The 17,972-nt window shown below is 48.5% G+C and overlaps 1 protein-coding gene across 23 annotated transcripts in view; it reads right to left on the bottom strand.

Moving 5' to 3' along the window:
• Nucleotides 1-1,028: 1,028 nt before the first annotated feature.
• Nucleotides 1,029-17,972, bottom strand: part of LRRFIP2 (LRR binding FLII interacting protein 2) — a 107,090-nt gene continuing 90,146 nt past the window's right edge. For 11 of the 23 annotated variants that reach the window (XM_060638212.3, XM_060638210.3, XM_060638216.3 and 8 more), the window contains 8 exons: nucleotides 17,734-17,826; nucleotides 12,096-12,197; nucleotides 11,700-11,832; nucleotides 9,852-9,901; nucleotides 3,961-4,081; nucleotides 3,009-3,088; nucleotides 2,323-2,427; nucleotides 1,029-1,950 (listed from right to left, as the gene is read on the bottom strand). In XM_060638212.3, coding sequence (XP_060494195.2) covers nucleotides 1,840-1,950; nucleotides 2,323-2,427; nucleotides 3,009-3,088; nucleotides 3,961-4,081; nucleotides 9,852-9,901; nucleotides 11,700-11,832; nucleotides 12,096-12,197; nucleotides 17,734-17,826 — 795 coding nt within the window. In that variant the 3' untranslated portion in view covers nucleotides 1,029-1,839. The remainder of the gene's footprint in view (nucleotides 1,951-2,322; nucleotides 2,428-3,008; nucleotides 3,089-3,960; nucleotides 4,082-9,851; nucleotides 9,902-11,699; nucleotides 11,833-12,095; nucleotides 12,198-17,733; nucleotides 17,827-17,972) is intronic. The other 12 variants (XM_060638219.3, XM_060638226.3, XM_060638228.3 and 9 more) reach the window with 3 other exon arrangements.

Raw genomic sequence — 17,972 nt, 5'->3', positions numbered from 1 at the left:
AACTAGAAGAGGCTCTGGTGACACTGAGTACGGAGAAAGGGGAATCGAGGATCTGTTAGCACCCTCAGTAACCTAAGCTAATTAGTTTATTCGTAATGAAAAAACCTTGAGAGAAGACAGAAGTCCTTACGGAATCTGTAACTGGTGCACATTTTAAACCAGCCTCCTTTGTTAAGGGATATGAACACTACCAGCTTAAGCTCTCATTATTCTGACCTGAAGGATTACGTAAAAATACAAACCCGAGCCGTATGTGCCACTACCGTCAGATGCCTGTAATACTAGCCTGGTTCACAGAAATGTGCAGTGTGCACGGGAGGAACGCCTACAGTTTTGAGGTAAAATCCAGATGACAAGACTCCGTAAAGAACGTTCCATGGAAAGAACAGGGAACCATTCCCTTTGGAAGAGACAAACCTGTTGTATCACGAAAGAAGCAGGATCAGGTTCTACCACGTAGAACTTCCAAAAAGTTGACAGGGCATCTCAGCAGCGGCCCTCCGGGAGCCCAGGCGGGGCGAGGAGGGGTCACCTCACCCCTCCTACCCCGGGTCCCACTACTACGGCTGCGAAAGAAGTATGTAGGAAATCCCCCCAGACTCACGACACCGGTTCCATATTTTAAAAACAAAAGGCTAACTGCTCTGAAGAGGGTAATTCGCAGAGATTTTCTTCACATCCGAGTTAGCTTCAGAATCTAATTCCAAGTCTAACTTTGTTATCTTACGTGCCCTGGACTGACTCATTAGACTTCTCGTGGTATTTGTTCTGAACATGCAACCACCATCTCCACAAACACCTCGATTCTGAGGGCAGAAGAGAATCACGGATCCTGCAAAGTGGCTCCGTGATAAAAGCCTCTTAAACTGGGTACGTTTAAAGACGCGACTGAAGTTCTTAAAAAGCTGTATATTCCAGATTATTTTCCATGAGCAGGAGACGAGAAGAGGGGCAGCGTAAGAGGCATGTGGCTGCCCCGATGCGTTGAAAGGCTCCCGTAACAAAATGAATGTGTCAGGAGCCAGCTGTGGTCAGCAAGAGGGTGTGTTTAATAGGGTCTTGGGCCGACTTCCCCCCCCCCCCGCACCCCCCGCCGGGCTCGTCTGAGGTTTCATTCCACAAATCAGCAGCAGATGAGATACTTTACACGAGATACAGCACAGGCGATGTTGACGACAAAGGGCCCTACTCTTACCTTAGCGTCAGGCTTTGGACTTCCCCGGCCACATGCAATAAAGCAAGTTTTATATACACTCCCCGTATCCGTATCTTTTTCTAACATTTTCTTATATAAATTTAAATATTTTACAAAAAAAGGCTTCTTCCTCCAAACATAGAAATTTGAGTGAAACATACATTCCCCACGTGTGAACCTGTTTCTTCACTAAAATATAAATGCTGATACGAAGGGTAAGTGTCTTTGACCGCTGGAGAGGACTGAAGTCTGAATTGCACCGTGGAGAAGGCACTTGTGTTTCCCGAGGTCTCCAGCCAAGTATCTCACGGGGCGCTCACAGAACCGCCGTCCTCTCGCCGTGACGAGAGCCCCGTCACGGAGGCCGCTGGGGGAAATGGTGAGTAAACTCGATTCTACAATTATGGAAATAAAAAGTAAAAACAGCACGGACCAGTTCTTAGTCTAGAATCAAATTACAAACAAAATCCAAAGCGTTCATTCATGAAGATTCAAACCTGTTTCATTCTCTCATAAATTATAAAATACAAAGGTGGCTATTTTACTGACAAGACTCAAACAGTACAGAAGGGGGTTTGTGTCAATGGACAGAAAGTCCCTCTGGGCGGGACCCCGGGCGCGGCTCCCGGGCGGAGGGGCGCCTCCTACTGCTGGGCCAGAAGTGCTGTCCTGTTGGCCTTCATCTTTTCCAGCCGCTTGGCCAGGTGGCTGTTGGTCATCTCCACCTCCTCGATCTTGTCCAGTGCCGTTCGTAACTGCGGACAGGGAGAGCCCAGTCACTTGACACGGTCACACACAAAACCCGGTGCCGCTTCAATGCCCCTGTCTGCGAGACGGGACCCGCTGGCGGCGCTGAACGGGGACACTGAGCGTCGATCACAGAAAGGACAGACAGACGGCAGGTGGAGGAACAGACCGGTGCTGAAACAAAAGGGAAACCTCTCCTTTTCCTTAGTCTCGAACTGACCAAAACATACAAGTAAACGGCAGTCACCGTGCAGGTCAAAACCCACCACGGAACAGGGAGAGACGCACCGCTGTTCCCTTAGGACTGGACCCAGGATTCGACTCCTTACGCCACGAAGGATCTTTACGTTTTAGGAACGTGAGCGCGCAAAAGCAGGTACCTCTCGCTGTAGCTTCCTCTTCTCCGCCTTCAGTTCGTCTTCTACCTTCTCCGCATTCTCGGCGGCGGTCTTATACCTCAGCACCTGGCCCTCGAGTCGGCTGACCTGTCAACAAGAGAACACGGGCCTCTGCTGACGGGCACCGGGAGCCCTTTGCTTGCAGCCACCATGGAAACGCAGCGTCATTACAAATCCCAAGTTGTCCCCTCACGGTGAGTCATAGGGCCTCTCGGAACCCAGCGGCTATTTATAGATGAGGAAGTGTCTCCTGAGAGGATTACAGCTGGACAGTCAACATAGGGCCAATTTCCCACGTCAGGTTTACGATGGACATATTAAGTGCCAAAGTAGCACTGCAGGATCAGACACTCTAAGTGGAAAAGCTTTTAGACTTCTTGAAATGTAGAATAAGGGATTTTCAAACTAAGGGACTTCCTGAAGTCCCCTGAAATATCTGGAAAAACCAGAATTACAGCTACTGTTTTCTACGTTTTCAATAGCGAACGGAAGGCTGAAGTGCCCTTCGGGGTCTCTTCTGCTGGCTGTCTTCTTTACTACAGAGCTTCTACAGAGATCCAACTGCAGAGACAGCCAACCCAAAGAAACCTAGGTACTCCTGGAGTTGGCCACTTAGATGCTGCAAAGGGACTTTAAATCTCTCGCCACCATACCAAGAAGGTACTTACATTTTGTTCCAGCGTGGTTATATCCTGTTCTGCTTTTGAAAGCTTAAATTTGTATTCACTAATTTGTCTATTGGCATCTCCTAGAACAGAAGAAGAGAATGAATCCTCTCCCGGAGGGAGTGAAGGTGTGACCCATGAGGCGCCGACACCCGCTGCAGCCCGGGAGAGGACGATGCGGTCTCCAAGACAGAAACGAATGCCCGCAGGGCAGCCACAGCGGCTCCAGCGGCCCGGGCCCTAGAACGAGTCTCCTGCGAGAAGCTCCGGCACCGATCCAAGCCTCCCTTGGACCGGGGAGAAGAAAATGTACCCTTCGCCCCACGATGTGCGTAGGCTGAACGTGGAGCAAGGAGCCCTGTCGGTGCCTCAGTGGCCCTGCCAACCTTGACCCGCTGCCCCCCGTCCAGAAGCCTCCGGTTTCCTGTACCTTCCCGCCTCCCGGGTTCCCTCCTGCTGCCACACCTCGGGTGCCCCGCTCTCCCACCGCTGACTGAAGTCCCCGGCAACCTCCGTCATGACTCTCCTTAGTCAACTGTGACTTCTTCCCTGTCGCTTTGATTTGCACTGTCTTTTCTAACACTGATCGTGCCCCTGAACGCGGGCCCTGGCTCCGCCTCCCTCGGTCTATCTGCGTCTTGCCGAGGGCTCTGTGCATGTGCTTAATAAACATTTGCTGAAAGAAATGCTTTTCAGTAACGTGGGTAATGTGATGGGTCGACTTCTAAATCATTACTTGTACTTCTGACCTAAGCAGCATGTCATTTAAAACGAGAAGTTTAGAAATCCCCTCCAGCAAACCAAATTTAACAAAAATCACTCGCCGAGGACCGAGCGATCTTTGTAACATGGGTCCTCTAGAGAGACGCCATCCCCGGGCCGGCGGCCTGCTCGCAAACCCCCGCCTAGAACACAGCCTCCCTGCCCGTGGCGCCGGCCCGGCCCCGGGACCTACTCTGCATGTCGATGAACTGCAGGTCCGAACCGTTGTGCAGCCCCGCCAGGTCGGCCGCCGTGCTTTCGCTGCGGGAGCACCTCTGCCGCTCTTCCTCCAGCTGCAGCTTCAGCCTCCGGATCTGCGGCGGAAAGAGTGGTCCGTCACAAGATCCGAAGGACACGGCGGGCCCTCACCGGCCACACGGGTCGTGCACCCAGAACCGGAGTGCCCACCGCGGCACCGCGGGGGCCACACTGCCAGAGGCGCTGGCGACAAGCTGTAAAGCGGCGTCAGGAGGAGCCAGCCCCAGGACCAGGTGTGCCGATCGCAGCAGCCCCATCGTGTGTAGGCGGCTGCAACAGGTCTTTTCAGTGTTCTTCACTACTTTCATCAAATTGCTTTTTTAACTCTTTTATTTATCTTGAGAGAGAGCGAGAGCGAGCGAGTGCACGCACAAGCGGGGGAGGGCCAGAGAGAACCCCAAGCGGCTTCTGTGCTCTGTGCTACGCCCAATGCGGGGCTTGATCTCACAGACCGGGAGATCATGACCGGAGCTGAAATCAAGAGTTGGGCGCCCAACCAACTGAGCCACCCAGGCACCCCTAAAATTCCATTTTTAATAAAATTCCAAAGGGAGTTAGATGCTTTTGCTTTGTCTTAGAATTAGGTTACATATTCTACGTTAAGTATTCAGGAAACTTAAATATTAAAACTTAAATTCATATTAAATATTAAAATTGAGAAGTACATTTAATTAATATATTAAATTAGGTATTCCATATTAACATTAAAACTCAAATATTGGCTTAAATATATTAGTATGCAAAAATAACTGCAAATCTGTTTTTGAGTTGGCTACATAGTTGATCTACCTTACTGTGCCCCAAATAAAGGATGTTTATAGTCACTTATTCGTAATAGGTCCACACTGGAAATAACCCAAAGGTGACAGGAGGATAAGCTAACTGTGGCACATCTAGACAGTGGAATTACTACCCAGCAAGGAGGAGAGCGGAGTGTGCGGTGTGGAAGACGCCAGACAAAAGAAGAGTGAGTACATAGTGTAGAATTCTAATTATATAAAACTCCAGAAAATGCAGACTAATCCCCAGTGACAGACAGCAGACCAGTGGTTGCCTGGGGAGTTGGGGAGAGGGAGGCTCAGGAAGGAAGGTTCACCAAGGGACACAGAAACTTGAGCGTTACGAATATTTCCACCGTATTGACTGTGGTCGTGGTGCCACCCGTATCGTTAAGGGTTGAGTAGTGTCCTTGCAAAATTCATACGAAGTTCTAACTCCTGGTACCTCAGAATGTGAACTTCCTTGGAAGTGGGAGTCCCTGAAGATGCATTTAGTTAAGCTGAGATGAGGTCATGCCGGAATAGAGTGGGCCCACAATCCAGTACGACTGGTGTCCTTACAAAAAGAATGCCATAAGAAGAGAGACAGACAGAGGGAAGACGCTGTGAAGACACACAGAAGGCTGTGTACGGGCCACGGAATGCCAAAGTCTGCCGGCAAACCACCAGGAGCCAGAAGAGAAGTGTGGAACAGATTGCCCTTCAGAAGCCTCAGAAGGAACCAACCCGGCTACTGCTGCCTCACCTGGGGCATTTTCTAATCTCCAAAACTGCGTAGACAAGAAATTTCTGTTGCTCTGAGCCAGCCAGTTCGTGGTACTTTGTTATGGCAGCCGCGGAAATGAATGCGGTAGCTACATTTCTTTTTACCCTTTACGCACAGGCCGCTCATTCCATACCAGTTATACCTTCGTAAAGCTGTAGGCTGCTTTAAATTGGCAAAGTGAAGAAACTAAAAAATACAACAAAAAGGAACTCTGGGTTGGAAAAAGACAAGGCCCGGTGGAGACAGGAGCCCTGCACATGGGGAACAAGGAGATGAGGCGAATGGACACGTACTTCATGCTCAGGCCTCCGGTGCAGCCTCAGTTCCCAGAATGCTGATGGAGAGGCTGGTACCCGCGCACGGGGGATCCGGGCATGTCTCCCTAGAAGACCATCTGCCTAGTCTAAAGTCAAGACCGACATACCCGAACGAAACACCCTGCCACATCAACTTCACCAAGACACTGACATACACTTAAAGCTTCCCACTGGCATTTTAGCTCTCCCTGAAACGTAAGGCCGAATGATACACATAAAAAAGCATCTGTTTGGAAATAAACTATGCAGACAGAAGAAATCAGAAAACAAAGCAATGAGCTATCAGGATAAGTGAAAATAACTGCATCCTGGAAATGACTGCAGAAACCGAAACCCAACAGAAGCATTCAAAGAGAAAGTTAAGAACGTTTTTTTTTTTTTTTTTTTTTTTTTTAATTTATTTTTGGGACAGAGAGAGACAGAGCATGAACGGGGGAGGGGCAGAGAGAGAGGGAGACACAGAATCGGAAACAGGCTCCAGGCTCCGAGCCATCAGCCCAGAGCCTGACGCAGGGCTTGAACTCGCAGACCACGAGATCGTGACCTGGCTGAAGTCGGACGCTCGACCGACTGCGCCACCCAGGCGCCCCAAGAACGTTTTTTAAAAAGTAGAGCAAAAGAGGGGTGCCTGAGTGGCTCAGTCAGTTAAGCATCCGACTCGATTTCAGCTCAGGTCATGATCTCATGGTTTGTGGGTTCGAGCCCTGTGTTGTGCTCCTCGCTGACAGTGTGGAGACTACTTGGGTCTCTCTCTCTTTCCCTCACTCTCTGCCCCTCCCCCACTTATGCACTTGCTCTCTTGCGCTCTCTCAAATTAAGTAAATAAACTTAAAAAAAAAAAAAAAGCGAAAGAGATCAAAAGGGATGGGGAAACCAGAGAAACAAAAAGGTTAAAACACTGGTCCCAGGGGTCTATTGCCCCCTCCCCCAGAAATCAGAGCCATGTTTCCCCAAATGCCTATTACTCTTATCAGCAGAGGTCTGGGGAGCACCACAGCTCAGAACTACGATGGGGAGCTGCCTCTGGGACCAAGATGTGAGTCTCCCTGGGCCTCCTTCACCATTCATCATCAAGGGTCAAGGGTGAACACGATGATCAGGGGTCCAGGTGGAAGAGAAGGCTTCCCTCGCTGTGACCCCATCAATAGTGGCCAGGGGAATCTTCGAGGACCAAGTACGCCACTCCCCCGATGGGGAAAGGGCGAGCTCTGCACTGGGAGGAAAGCCATGCTTCCCAGACACTTCCACCCTTTCATCACAGATGGTCGCCATCACCGTCTGCCTTGAGTGAACCAGGACTAGTCTTTCGTTCTCCCCATCATCATCACGTCCATCTCAAGAACAGTCATCCTCCTTCTACGCTCTTTCCTAAAGGGCTCTGTACAACTGCTCCTCACCCTTCCCAAAGCCTGGAACTCTGGGTTACCATTTCCCCCTCATCCCCAGTCTCTTCTCGGAGCTGTCTCCTCACCTAGTGCGCTAGCAGAAAAATGCTCTCCCCTGAGAAGCTCCCTCTGCAGCCCTCTGGCCTTCTGGAGATTGCTTCCACGGTCCTCCTACCACTGAGCCTGAGAACAGAACACATGACCTGCTTTCTGTGCTGTGCCCCAACTATTCTCCCTCGGTGCTCCCCAAAACTCCTCCTTTCTGACCTCTTCCCCTCCAATTCCACACACCTGCCACCCCTCCTCACTGCCAGTGCCCCACTCCTGCTTCACCATTTAGCTCCTGAACCTCACTCCCTCGAGAATAGCCTTGGCAATTTCAAGATACATGTAAGTAGAGGAGTGCTCTACAACTGATGTCAGTTTCTAGAACACCTCCTCTCCAAGGATCCTGCCATCTGTCCCTTCTTGCCCTCACCACTCTCTCACGGGCACATACTAGATCTCCCACTAGATGAGGGTAGTCCCTGCATAAGTCAGTCCCATTCTCTTCTTTCTAATCTCTGTTCCTGATCTTTCCAGCTCCCTCTCTCAGGACCCAGAATCCCCAAAGCCTTCAATCCCACCAGCACCTCCCATCTTCTTTCCACTGGGTCCTGACATCTTCCCGGATTACCCATTAGCGTCATTACCCACCTAATTTCTGGGGCCATGGTTTTCCGCCCTCACCTCCTCTGCCCAGTTACACTCCCTGGTAAAATCCAACTCCACCCACCCATGCCGGCACCTGTGCCACTCAATGTGGCTGCAGACACCCACGCGGTAGGCGTGTTCACACAAACCTCTGACATACTGTGTAACCGACACGCTCGTTATGTGTGCTGTTTACTGTCTGCTCTTCTTCCACAAGAATGTAAGGGCTACTCGTGCAGGAATTCTTTAACTGCTGTGTTCACTGAAATATGCCAAATGCCTGTTAAACAGTGCGCTCTCTTTAAACATTTGAAAAGACTGAACAGGAGTCAGTCATTCTAGGAGAAGATGGGAAGGGAGCAGATCAGTCAAGAAATTTCCCCAGGATCGAAGGACAGGAATTCCTAGAACTGACAGGGGCCCATACCACGCATGACAACCAAACCACGTCACTGTGAAACTTCCAAACACTAAGGGAAAAGTGTGGTATAAACAGCCAGAGAGGGTTCTACAGAAGGAGTCACATACAGAAGATGAAAAATCAGAATGCCCCTGAAATCTTTAACAGCCATACCGGAAGCCAGAGAACAATGAAGCAACTTCTTAAAAAAAAAAAGAAGGAAAATGACTGTCCTGAAGAATTCTATACCTAAACTGTTAATCAAGTGAGAGAGTAAAATGAAAACATCAGGCCTCCAAAGTTAAGAAAAATTTACAGCCCATATACACCTTTCTCAGGAAGTTACTGGGGGACAGACCAAAAAGAGAATGAATAAAAAAGGAGGAAGTCCTAAGGCCTTGCAAAAGGGAATCCAACCTGAGCCACAGCAGAGGAAAGCCTAGGTGGCAACGAAGGGCAGTCCGGCTCTGCACGGAGGGAGCAGGCCATTAAGTTCCCAGGGGCACAGGTCGTGCTCCAAGAATCAAGGAGTGGAACTGAGGGGCGCCTGGGTGGCTCAGTCAGTTAAGTGTCTGACTTCGCCTCAGGTCGTGATCTCGTGGTCCGTGAGTTCGAGCCCCGTGTCGGGCTCTGTGCTGACGGCTCAGAGCCTGGAACCTGCTTCGGATTCTGTGTCTCCCTCTCTCTCTCTGCCCCTGCCATGCTCATGCGCGCTCGCGCTCTCTCTCTCTCTCTCTCTCTCTCTCTCTCTCAAAAATAAGTAAACATTAAAAAAACAAACAAAAAAAAAGAAGTGGAATTGAGAGAATACATGGTGGACCTGAAAACGCTAACAGCAGATTTCACTACCGTTGCAGACTCTGTAGCCAAATTGGTCATAAATACACAGGAAACCAAGCAAAGGAAAAGCAAAGGCATGCTATGAACTCTGGGGGAGCCGGAGCCTCGAAGGACAGGGAAGGCACCCCTGGAATGTGGCCGGGCTCCAACGGCGAGTGGCGCTCGCAAGTCCTGATAAAACGCGTGGGCCGGGCGTGCTGTTCCTTCCGGAGGAGGATGGGGGCACAGGACAGAAGGCCACATGGGAGCTTCTACAGAGGGAGGCCAACAGAGAATGCCCAGAAGAACTGAGCGTGTGGGACGGAGATGCACAAGAGCAGTACGCATCGAAAGACTCTGCCAGACCAGGTGGGCACGGTCAGGGGTGAGGGTGGGGAGGCAGGGCAAGGAGCTCCTGTCTTCACTACAAGCTCTGTGAAACTATTTAACTCCTTTGACTCCATGTCCTGTAAATTTTTTTAAAAGAACAGGCAACAACGAAGAGACAAAATGGGCATCACCTTTTTACCCTTCAAATGTTGCTTGCGTACTCATGTTTGAAGTAAGCACCCTTCTTTCTTGTGTACATTTTAATCCGCTAACGTTTTACCCTGTGATTTAGTCCATTACGACCAACATTACCTTCCAATGAGAAGAATGCCTTTACCTGCGATAGCAGCTCTTCCTTTTCTCCAGCAAGTTTTCGTAGCCTGACGTCTAAAAAAATCGGAAAAGGCTGTAAACCAAATTTGTAATGATACAGTACTGGAACAATTAAAAATAATTCTTGAAATTCAAAAACAACAAACATTATCTGATAAACAGCTCACAGCTTTCTATTGAAGAGCTTCGAAGGAAATGCTTCAGTTAATGGTATTAAGGAAAAGTACTTAAATATTCAACACATATTTCCACATAGCTGATAGTTATCAAGGCACTAAATACAGCATTTGCTCCCAAGGGCAGTGATTTTCCATTTAAAGACAAACCAAAGTACAAAGATCACTTCCTTGTTTCAAAATGTGCAAGCTTTCACCGTAGGCAGACGACTCGAGCTGCCGGGGTGTTCTCGCAGGCTTGATGAAGCCTCACAGGAGCAGACACGACGTGGGGGAGAGGGGGTCTGGGCGGGGAGGCTGGACAGGGGAAGCAGGAACTCAGTGCCGAAGAAGCCAAAGGCCCACGCGGGCCAGTGGGGGCACACGGGGACCAACCCTGAGCCGAAGGCAGTCAAGGGCTAATCCGAGGCACGGCAGCTGGATCTCCGGGGCTCGCTCCCGGCCCGAGGGGAAGACGGCTGCTTCCCCGGCATGCATCAGAACTGGATCCTGGGCGCCTGGGTGGCTCTGGTGATTAAGCGTCCAGCTTCGGCTCAGGTCACGATCTCGAGGCTCGTGAGGTCAAGCCCAAGCCCCGCGTCGGGCTCTGTGCTGACAGCTCGGAGCCTGGAGCCTGCTTTGGATTCTGGGTCTCCCTCTCTCTCTCTGCCCGCCCCCCCCCCCCCCAACTGTTCATGCTCTGTCTTTCCCTCAAAAACATTTAAAAAACAATTAAAAAAGAAAACAACTGGATCTTGGACTGAGGGAGGACCACAGATGAGTAAAAGCAGCAGCTGACATCAAGCCAGCACCTCCCACAACCAACCGGGGTCACGGCTAAATGTAAGTGCTGGTTTCCTCAGCACCTTTCAGATCAACAGAGGACACCCTGAGCTGCCCCCAGCCACACATTCAACGCACTTTCTAGAGCGGCTCCCACTGCCTCGCCCGCATCTGCTGTATCAAAGTGCTCTGTTTCTGCAATTCTGTGCATTAGAGAATGTGCTTACTAACTCTAAAAATGTTCCACCCCTCTGGGAAACCTACAACATCTATGAAAACGAAAAAAAAAGATTTTTTTAAACAAAAAAGTGAGCTGATAGAGTTTCTGCCATTTTCCTTCCTCTAGAGCAGGATCTTGGTGGAGCCAATGGATGCACACCCGTGTGGTTTCCCGGGAGAGGTGTTATGAAAGTCTCGAGGGCTTAAATTTAAGAGGCTTAAATGTCAAGAGGCTCAGAGGCCCTGCTGTAGAAAGAACACTCCTGTAAGACCTGTCTTCTTGGTCATCTGCGGTGGCAAAGAGCTGCAGAACCGCAGGATAAGGAGCAGAAAACCCGATTCTCTAAGAAGAAGAAACTTAAAACACACTTGGGAGCCCCCTACCAGCCCCCTGGTTCCCTGGGGTGCCTGTGCTGGGTTATCTCCTCCAGGAAGATTTGTATATAGGTGAAAAAGCAATGTGTATACACCAACAGTGCCTCTCCCCAGGGGCCTTACAATGACCCAGATGCTGGTTTCCCAAGGTCAAGGATGCCTGGAGACAACGTGCCCAGATTTCTTCCTGTTAAGGATTCAGATACACCTCAGATGGCCCTTGTATCGTTTCTGTTTTCCAAGATGGGACATGAATAAGCCGGAAGTCTTCCGAGGACGACATTAAATACCTGTCGACACAGCAGCGGCCGGTGCCTTACCTAGCGGACCTTCTCCCGCAGACTCCAAGACCTGAGCAGCCTCCTGGGACACCACAGTGATGGCTCCAACCACCGGTTCACGATGGACGTCACCATTGGGGGTGCCATCAGGGATTATAACTAAGCCATGCTTCTGTGGAGAAGGCAAAACCCACCGTCACAAAACACGGCTCACGCAGAGGCAGTACGTCCTGTGACAGGCAGAACGTGTGCCGCGGGTAACACCTGGTGAGAACTAGTTTACATGGAGCAGAGCTCTGCGGAAGAAGTGGCTTACTCCTGTCTACCGTGCACTGAAGGATGAGCACCGGTTTGTGTTTGGGCCACGAAAGACAACCAGACGAGAGGGAAGAACAAAGCAGCGAGGGACTTAACTCCGGGCCAAAGCTAACGTACCTCTCCTGTCTTCACCGTCTCCTTCGGGTCAGCCAGCTGCTCTCTGAGCGCATCTCGCTCATTCCTAAGGCAGGCAATGTATTCTCTCTGTTTCTCTAGGGCCTGGTTTTAGACAGGGTAGCAAGGGAAAGAACGGCACAGAAAAAGAGCAAGTGAAAGAGGGAGCAGAGAGCACCTAATTCAAATAAACACAGACAAGGGCAAAAAAGACAAGGGAGCAGTAAAAGCTTGGAAACCGGCAGTTAGGTAGACACGGGAGGAAATACAAAGTCTTGGGGACACACGTCTCCACAGGAGAGTTTTAACAGAAACTGGTTAATCGTGCATAAATTCGCCAAAGCATGCTTATCCCATCAGGCAGGAGAGCTGATCTTTCTTTCCCAGTTGATGAAAAGGAAAAAAAAAAAAAAAAAAAAAAAAAAAAAAAAAACAGGAAAAGGAAGATGAAGACAGCAATAATATTAAAATGAAGTTTTCCTTACTGATCTCCTTACTACATTTTCATCTGGTGACCAATACAAACAAATACATCTCACGTTTAACTAAAATACTTCATTCAAGAACATAGTGAAGTTTAATTCAAAAAATTAATTTAATTTAAACTTTTTTTTAAGTCAGAAAATTTCAACGGCCCTGGAAGAAAAAAACACCAGTATGCACAAGGTATTTTAATTCAATACTGGCCGTAGTGATTGTTCTCTAAGCAGTGTGGCAAAATATTCCTCAAATACCATCTAATTCAAAATAGCTAACCTCCAAAGGGATCCCCAAGGACCTATTTTTCGTTAATTTACTTAAATACAATTAAGAATCATCTGGTTTTCTGATGTACCTTTCTGAATGTGAAAACCGAAACTAAAATACTGACAAAACCAAAGGAGCCCGCGTACGGAGCGCAGCAGAATAAGGGTCTGGGGATCAGGCTTTTGAGTGGTGGCAGGTCCCGACTTACCTATGTCTCAGACTCCCCATCTGAAAAGCAGAAGGGACAACAGCAGCCCCGCCCCAGGTACACGGTGTGGGCACTGCTGCAGCACCAGAGCCCTGGGGAAAGCTCCGGAAAAGCCGCCCCCCCGCCCGCCGTTTGCACCTGGAGCCCCCCACCACTGCCTGGACCTCACAACCGTCGGAGCTGAGGAGCCGAGGGTGGCGGTGGGAGAAGCGGGCATGCAAGCGGGAGAAGCAGGTGACAAACCAAACCTGCCCCAGGTAATGAAATAACCCAGACTTCAAAACGTACCCCAGGCAAGCAGTCTATGCGGACAGCTGACGGGTGACTATTTTTAAAAAGCCTCCCTCTACACGTGTTCGTCTATTTAATATTTTCTACCCACAACCCCATTAATCCAAGAAATTAAACTACAACAGGTAACTCTGCTCTCTCGGTTTAGTGGGCTAGAAATGAGCCAACTGCTTCATTACTGACTGGGGAACAGGTGGGAGATGTTCGAAATCCTTACAAATCCTACTGTGCACCCAAACTGGCAGTCAGTAAATAAGGGATGCTAGCAATGACCTCTGTGCAGCTCCAACTATACAGCAGGCGCTGCTACAAAGACATAAAATCCGCCCTAGTATGTTTACATATATAATCTCTCCCTTATATATCCTGTACTTGTGTTATCCCCATTTCACAGATGAGAAAATTGAGGCCCAGAGAGGTTATGCTTTTCTTGCCCAAAGTCCCAGTAAGTGCCAACGCCATTTCTTTTCAGTTCCAAAGCCTTTGCATACTTTTTCTACATCACAGCCCTAAAAAAGCCACAATTACGTTTCCTTACTGTCGTCTCAATGTTGCTGGAAAAGCAGTGTGTAAGGGCAAGTCCTACTCCTTGCTCACCCAAACTGCAACGTCAAGATCTCATTTCTTTTCAACAATTTACATTCACACCATATGGTGTGTCTTAAGTCTGCCTATAAGTTGATACTTTGAGTTTCTAGCATCATGAGGCATTTACCCTGACCCTTCACGCTAATACTCCCATGCCATTCCATTAACGACAAGTGTCACATCAGGACAAAAAAGCACAAGCAATACTTTCCCATCTGTTGACAGACACCCGGACCTCCGCTCGGTTAGAATCTGTGGGCTATTGGTATCTGCGTGCACAGTTACGCGTGCATCACCACACACAGCTGGGTCAGTGATCACAGCCACGGCATGCTCCACAGAAACACCAGCACTGAATATACACGGTCTCTCAGGAACAGACCAATTTGAAACTGGACATTCTAGCAAATGCTGGTACGTGCCATTCGCTCCTCTTTCTACGTCTTCTGGCAATGGACAGCTTTACTTTTGGACTTTTTAAACTTCATCTTCCCATAATTATGGACGGGAAAATAAAACACATCCTATAAGTTCTCCCACTTCACCACAAAGTTTGGAGACTACCAAAATACCTTATAATTGGAACAAATGTACTCACGCCGGATCTGAAATCCTCCGTAGTACCTGACCATAAAACCACTACCCTGTGTTTGCATTCAGTAATAGCTCATACAGCAGATTTTTTTCTTAGGGTAAAAAGTACATGCTTGCGGAGATCAAAGAATTCTTTACCCCTGACCTAACCTCAAATGCTAGTGTCAAGAAGTCTGGAAGATACGTATAACAGGCTGCACTTTTGGGCAACAGGTTAACTCTCCATATAATTGCACAGGGGCAGAAATATCTTTCGTCAGAATGGGAGTGAGTCTCACCCTGGGCTATCTAGATCGAAAAGTCCTTTGGATGCATTTATTCTACATGTAGCCACCTGGCACTTAGAGCTGCTTTCGGGCTGTGTGCATGACTACAAGGATCAATGAAGGAAGAACTAAAGAGAACCAAACTGTAGCAGGAAAATAATGGCCATGTTCCTTTATTAAGTTACTAACTTGAAATCTTGAAAATGAAGCTAGAGGCAAGTGGTGCATTAGGGAGTCACTGACTGTGTTGAAAATGCGTCTTGGGCAAGTCATGAGGGCATGAGGGCATCAGGATGGCTATCGGAAAAATGGAAAACAGGTGTTGGTAATGGAACCCCTACGCAGTGCTTGATGGGAATGTGAAATGGGGCAGTGGCTGTGGAATACAGTGTGGCTGGTCCCCAAAAAACTTAAACATACCATCGCCATATTATGCAGCATTTCCACTCCTGGGTATACAGCCGAAGAAATGAAAGCAGGGTCACAAAGAGGTATTTGCAAACTCATGTTCACAGCAGCACTATTCACAACAGCCAAAAGGTGGAAGCCAACCACGGGTCTGTCCACCAACAGACGAGTGGATAAACAAAACGTGGTGCGTCCGGACAATGAAATATTTCTCATTCGGTCTTAAAAAGGAAGGGCATTCTGACACCTGCCCCACCACAGAGAAGCCTTGAGGACCCGATGGGAAGTGAAATAAGGCAGTCACAGAAGGACAAAGGCCGTCTGATTCCGTCTGATAATTACGTGAGGTGCCTAGAGCAGTAAGTCCGTAGAGACGGAGCGTGGAATGGTGGCTGCCGGGGGCTGGGGAGGAGGGTGGGGAGCTGGCGCTTAACGGGCACAGTTTCAGTTGCGCAGGGCGAAGGAGCCCTGGAGACGGACCGTGGTGACGGTAGCACAACACTGTGGACGTACTCAGGACCACCGAACTCGACGCCGAAAACTGGTTCGAGTGGGAAGCTGTACGTTATTTGTACTTTACCATAATTTAGAAACTTTCCAAAAAAAGTCAAAGGAGGGACCAACTACTAATACATGCAACTTGGGTGAATCTCCAGGGAACTGTGCTGAGTGAAAAACATAACCCCAAAGGGTTAAATACTGTATGATTCCATTTCTGTGATAGGGCTCATAGTGGCCAAATCACAGAAATGAGAACAGATTGGCGGCCGCCAGGGCTCGGCAAGGAGTAAGGGAGGTGGTGGACAAGGCCATGAAAGGGCAACTGGAGGGATCCTTCGTGGTGATGAGAATGTTCTGTGCTTTGCCTACATCAAGGTCAATATCCTGGCTGTGGCACTTTGTAAGACGTGACCTTAGGGGAAAAGTGGATGAAGGGCATACAGGATCTCTCTGTATTACTTCTCACAATTGCATGTGAAATTCTTTAAGTGTAACTTAAAAAAAAAAAAAAAAGCCAAAGGAACATATTATTATATACCACACAGAAAGAAGATAGCCACTTAGTCATTCAGTAATGCCAGGAAAACTTAAAAGTCAAAAAATTTGTGTCTCAACTATCAGCACATCTTTTTGGTAGAAAAAAATATTTTTGTTTTATTTTGAATAGCTATTTTATTGGACTGTGTGGGTTGGGGTTTTCCTATGGCTGATCCAAAATAATCAGTTTAAATACTAAGATAATTACACAAAATGGAAATCATGGAAGGTCCTAAAAGAAGACCATTCTGGATTGTGACCAGACTTCAACCAAACTTTCAAACTACTCCTTAGTGCCACACATTTTTCACAGCTCATTTTAAATTCCCCAAGTAAAAATTTCAACGAGATCAGCAGATGACAATCAAAATTTCCAAACTCTTAACTGTTGTTAATTTATATTCCAGAAGGCTCTTCTAATTTGGGGTGGAATTTTAGAAACTGCATTATTTAAATATAAGAAATTCTAAAAAGGTAGCTTTATTTCTTTAAAACTTTTGGTCTACCAAACTCTTAAGAAGTAATTTTGTTTCCCATGTGTTCATTCCTAAGAGGATAGGTCCCTGGAGGGATGAGAAGCACCCGAGAGCCCTCCCAACAATGAAGGACATGGACCCAGAGGGCTTCTCATCCCGGGTCCACGCAGGCGCTCTTGGGGGTCTGTGCCAACTTCCCCCCACGCCACCAAACCTTGTCAAGCAGAAAAGGCTTTTTCACCACGGTCTTGGGACAGGGGCTTCCTCTGTCTGCTGCGTCCCCCGCAGCCCCTTCCTGATGAGGAAAGCGCTGCTCTGGCAGCTGTGGCTGCGTGGGAGCCCCGCCGCACGACCCGGAGTCCACGCCAGGAGACGGGGCACGTGTCAAAGGGGTGACACAGGAGGAACTGGGGGGCATTTTTCCAGCCCCCTGTGTGCCTGGAATCTACCTGAAGGCCTCAGGGAAAAAGCACTGAGGACTTTCCTCATCGGGGCCCCTGCTTTGGGGAGTCATGGGGTCATAATTAGAGATGACGTCACAGTTTGGCAGCCCTGGCCAATCTCACATTCCTATCCACTTCCGTAACGACGATGATGTTAATCTCCCCTATTTTATTCACCAGGGATTTATGGGATACTAATTACCTGTCTTCTACCCCCACTCACTGTTCTCTCGCTTCTCATCCAAAATTCTTGCCATGTAAGGATATCAAGTTACCCACAGAGTTTGAATTAAATGCCTGTGGCTGCTTCTGGATAAGAATCCTGGGGAAATAAACTTCCCTAGAAAGTTCCTACTTGTAGGTTTCAGAATCCCACAGTCAGCTAGAAAGAAGAGTTCCTTCCAGGCACGGGATCAGGTTTCCCCCTGGAAGTTTTGTTCTTCTTCTGCTTTTACTCACATTTCCGTGCATAAATGCTCAAAAATAACCCAAAGGACGGATTTTTAGGAACCTCTAGGTTAAATTCTATTGGCCTGTTCCTCATCAATGAGCTTCAGACCAAAGCCCAATGTCATCTCGTACCCTAATGTGTTTATCTTTCCAAAGAAGTGTCTCCTGGAGGTCAAACACCTCTTTTGTCATGGTGTCTATTTTCTGCTGCATTCGTTGATTCTCCTGCAGAGGAAGAGGGGAGAGAAGTAATAAAAAAGCAGAAAGAAAAATGGAGGGGGTCAGAGGGAGGCAAACAGAACAGAAATAAAGCTGGTAAGGAAACTTTAAAAAGGGAGAAAGAAAGTCTGCGATCAACAGGAAAAGCCAGA

This window comes from Panthera onca, chromosome C2, assembly GCF_046562875.1.
Source record: "Panthera onca isolate mPanOnc1 chromosome C2, mPanOnc1 haplotype 2, whole genome shotgun sequence".
NCBI classification, from domain to species: domain Eukaryota; kingdom Metazoa; phylum Chordata; class Mammalia; order Carnivora; family Felidae; genus Panthera; species Panthera onca.
The sequence above is the reverse complement of the archived record's forward strand: the minus strand, read 5'-3'. Positions and strand labels throughout refer to the sequence as shown.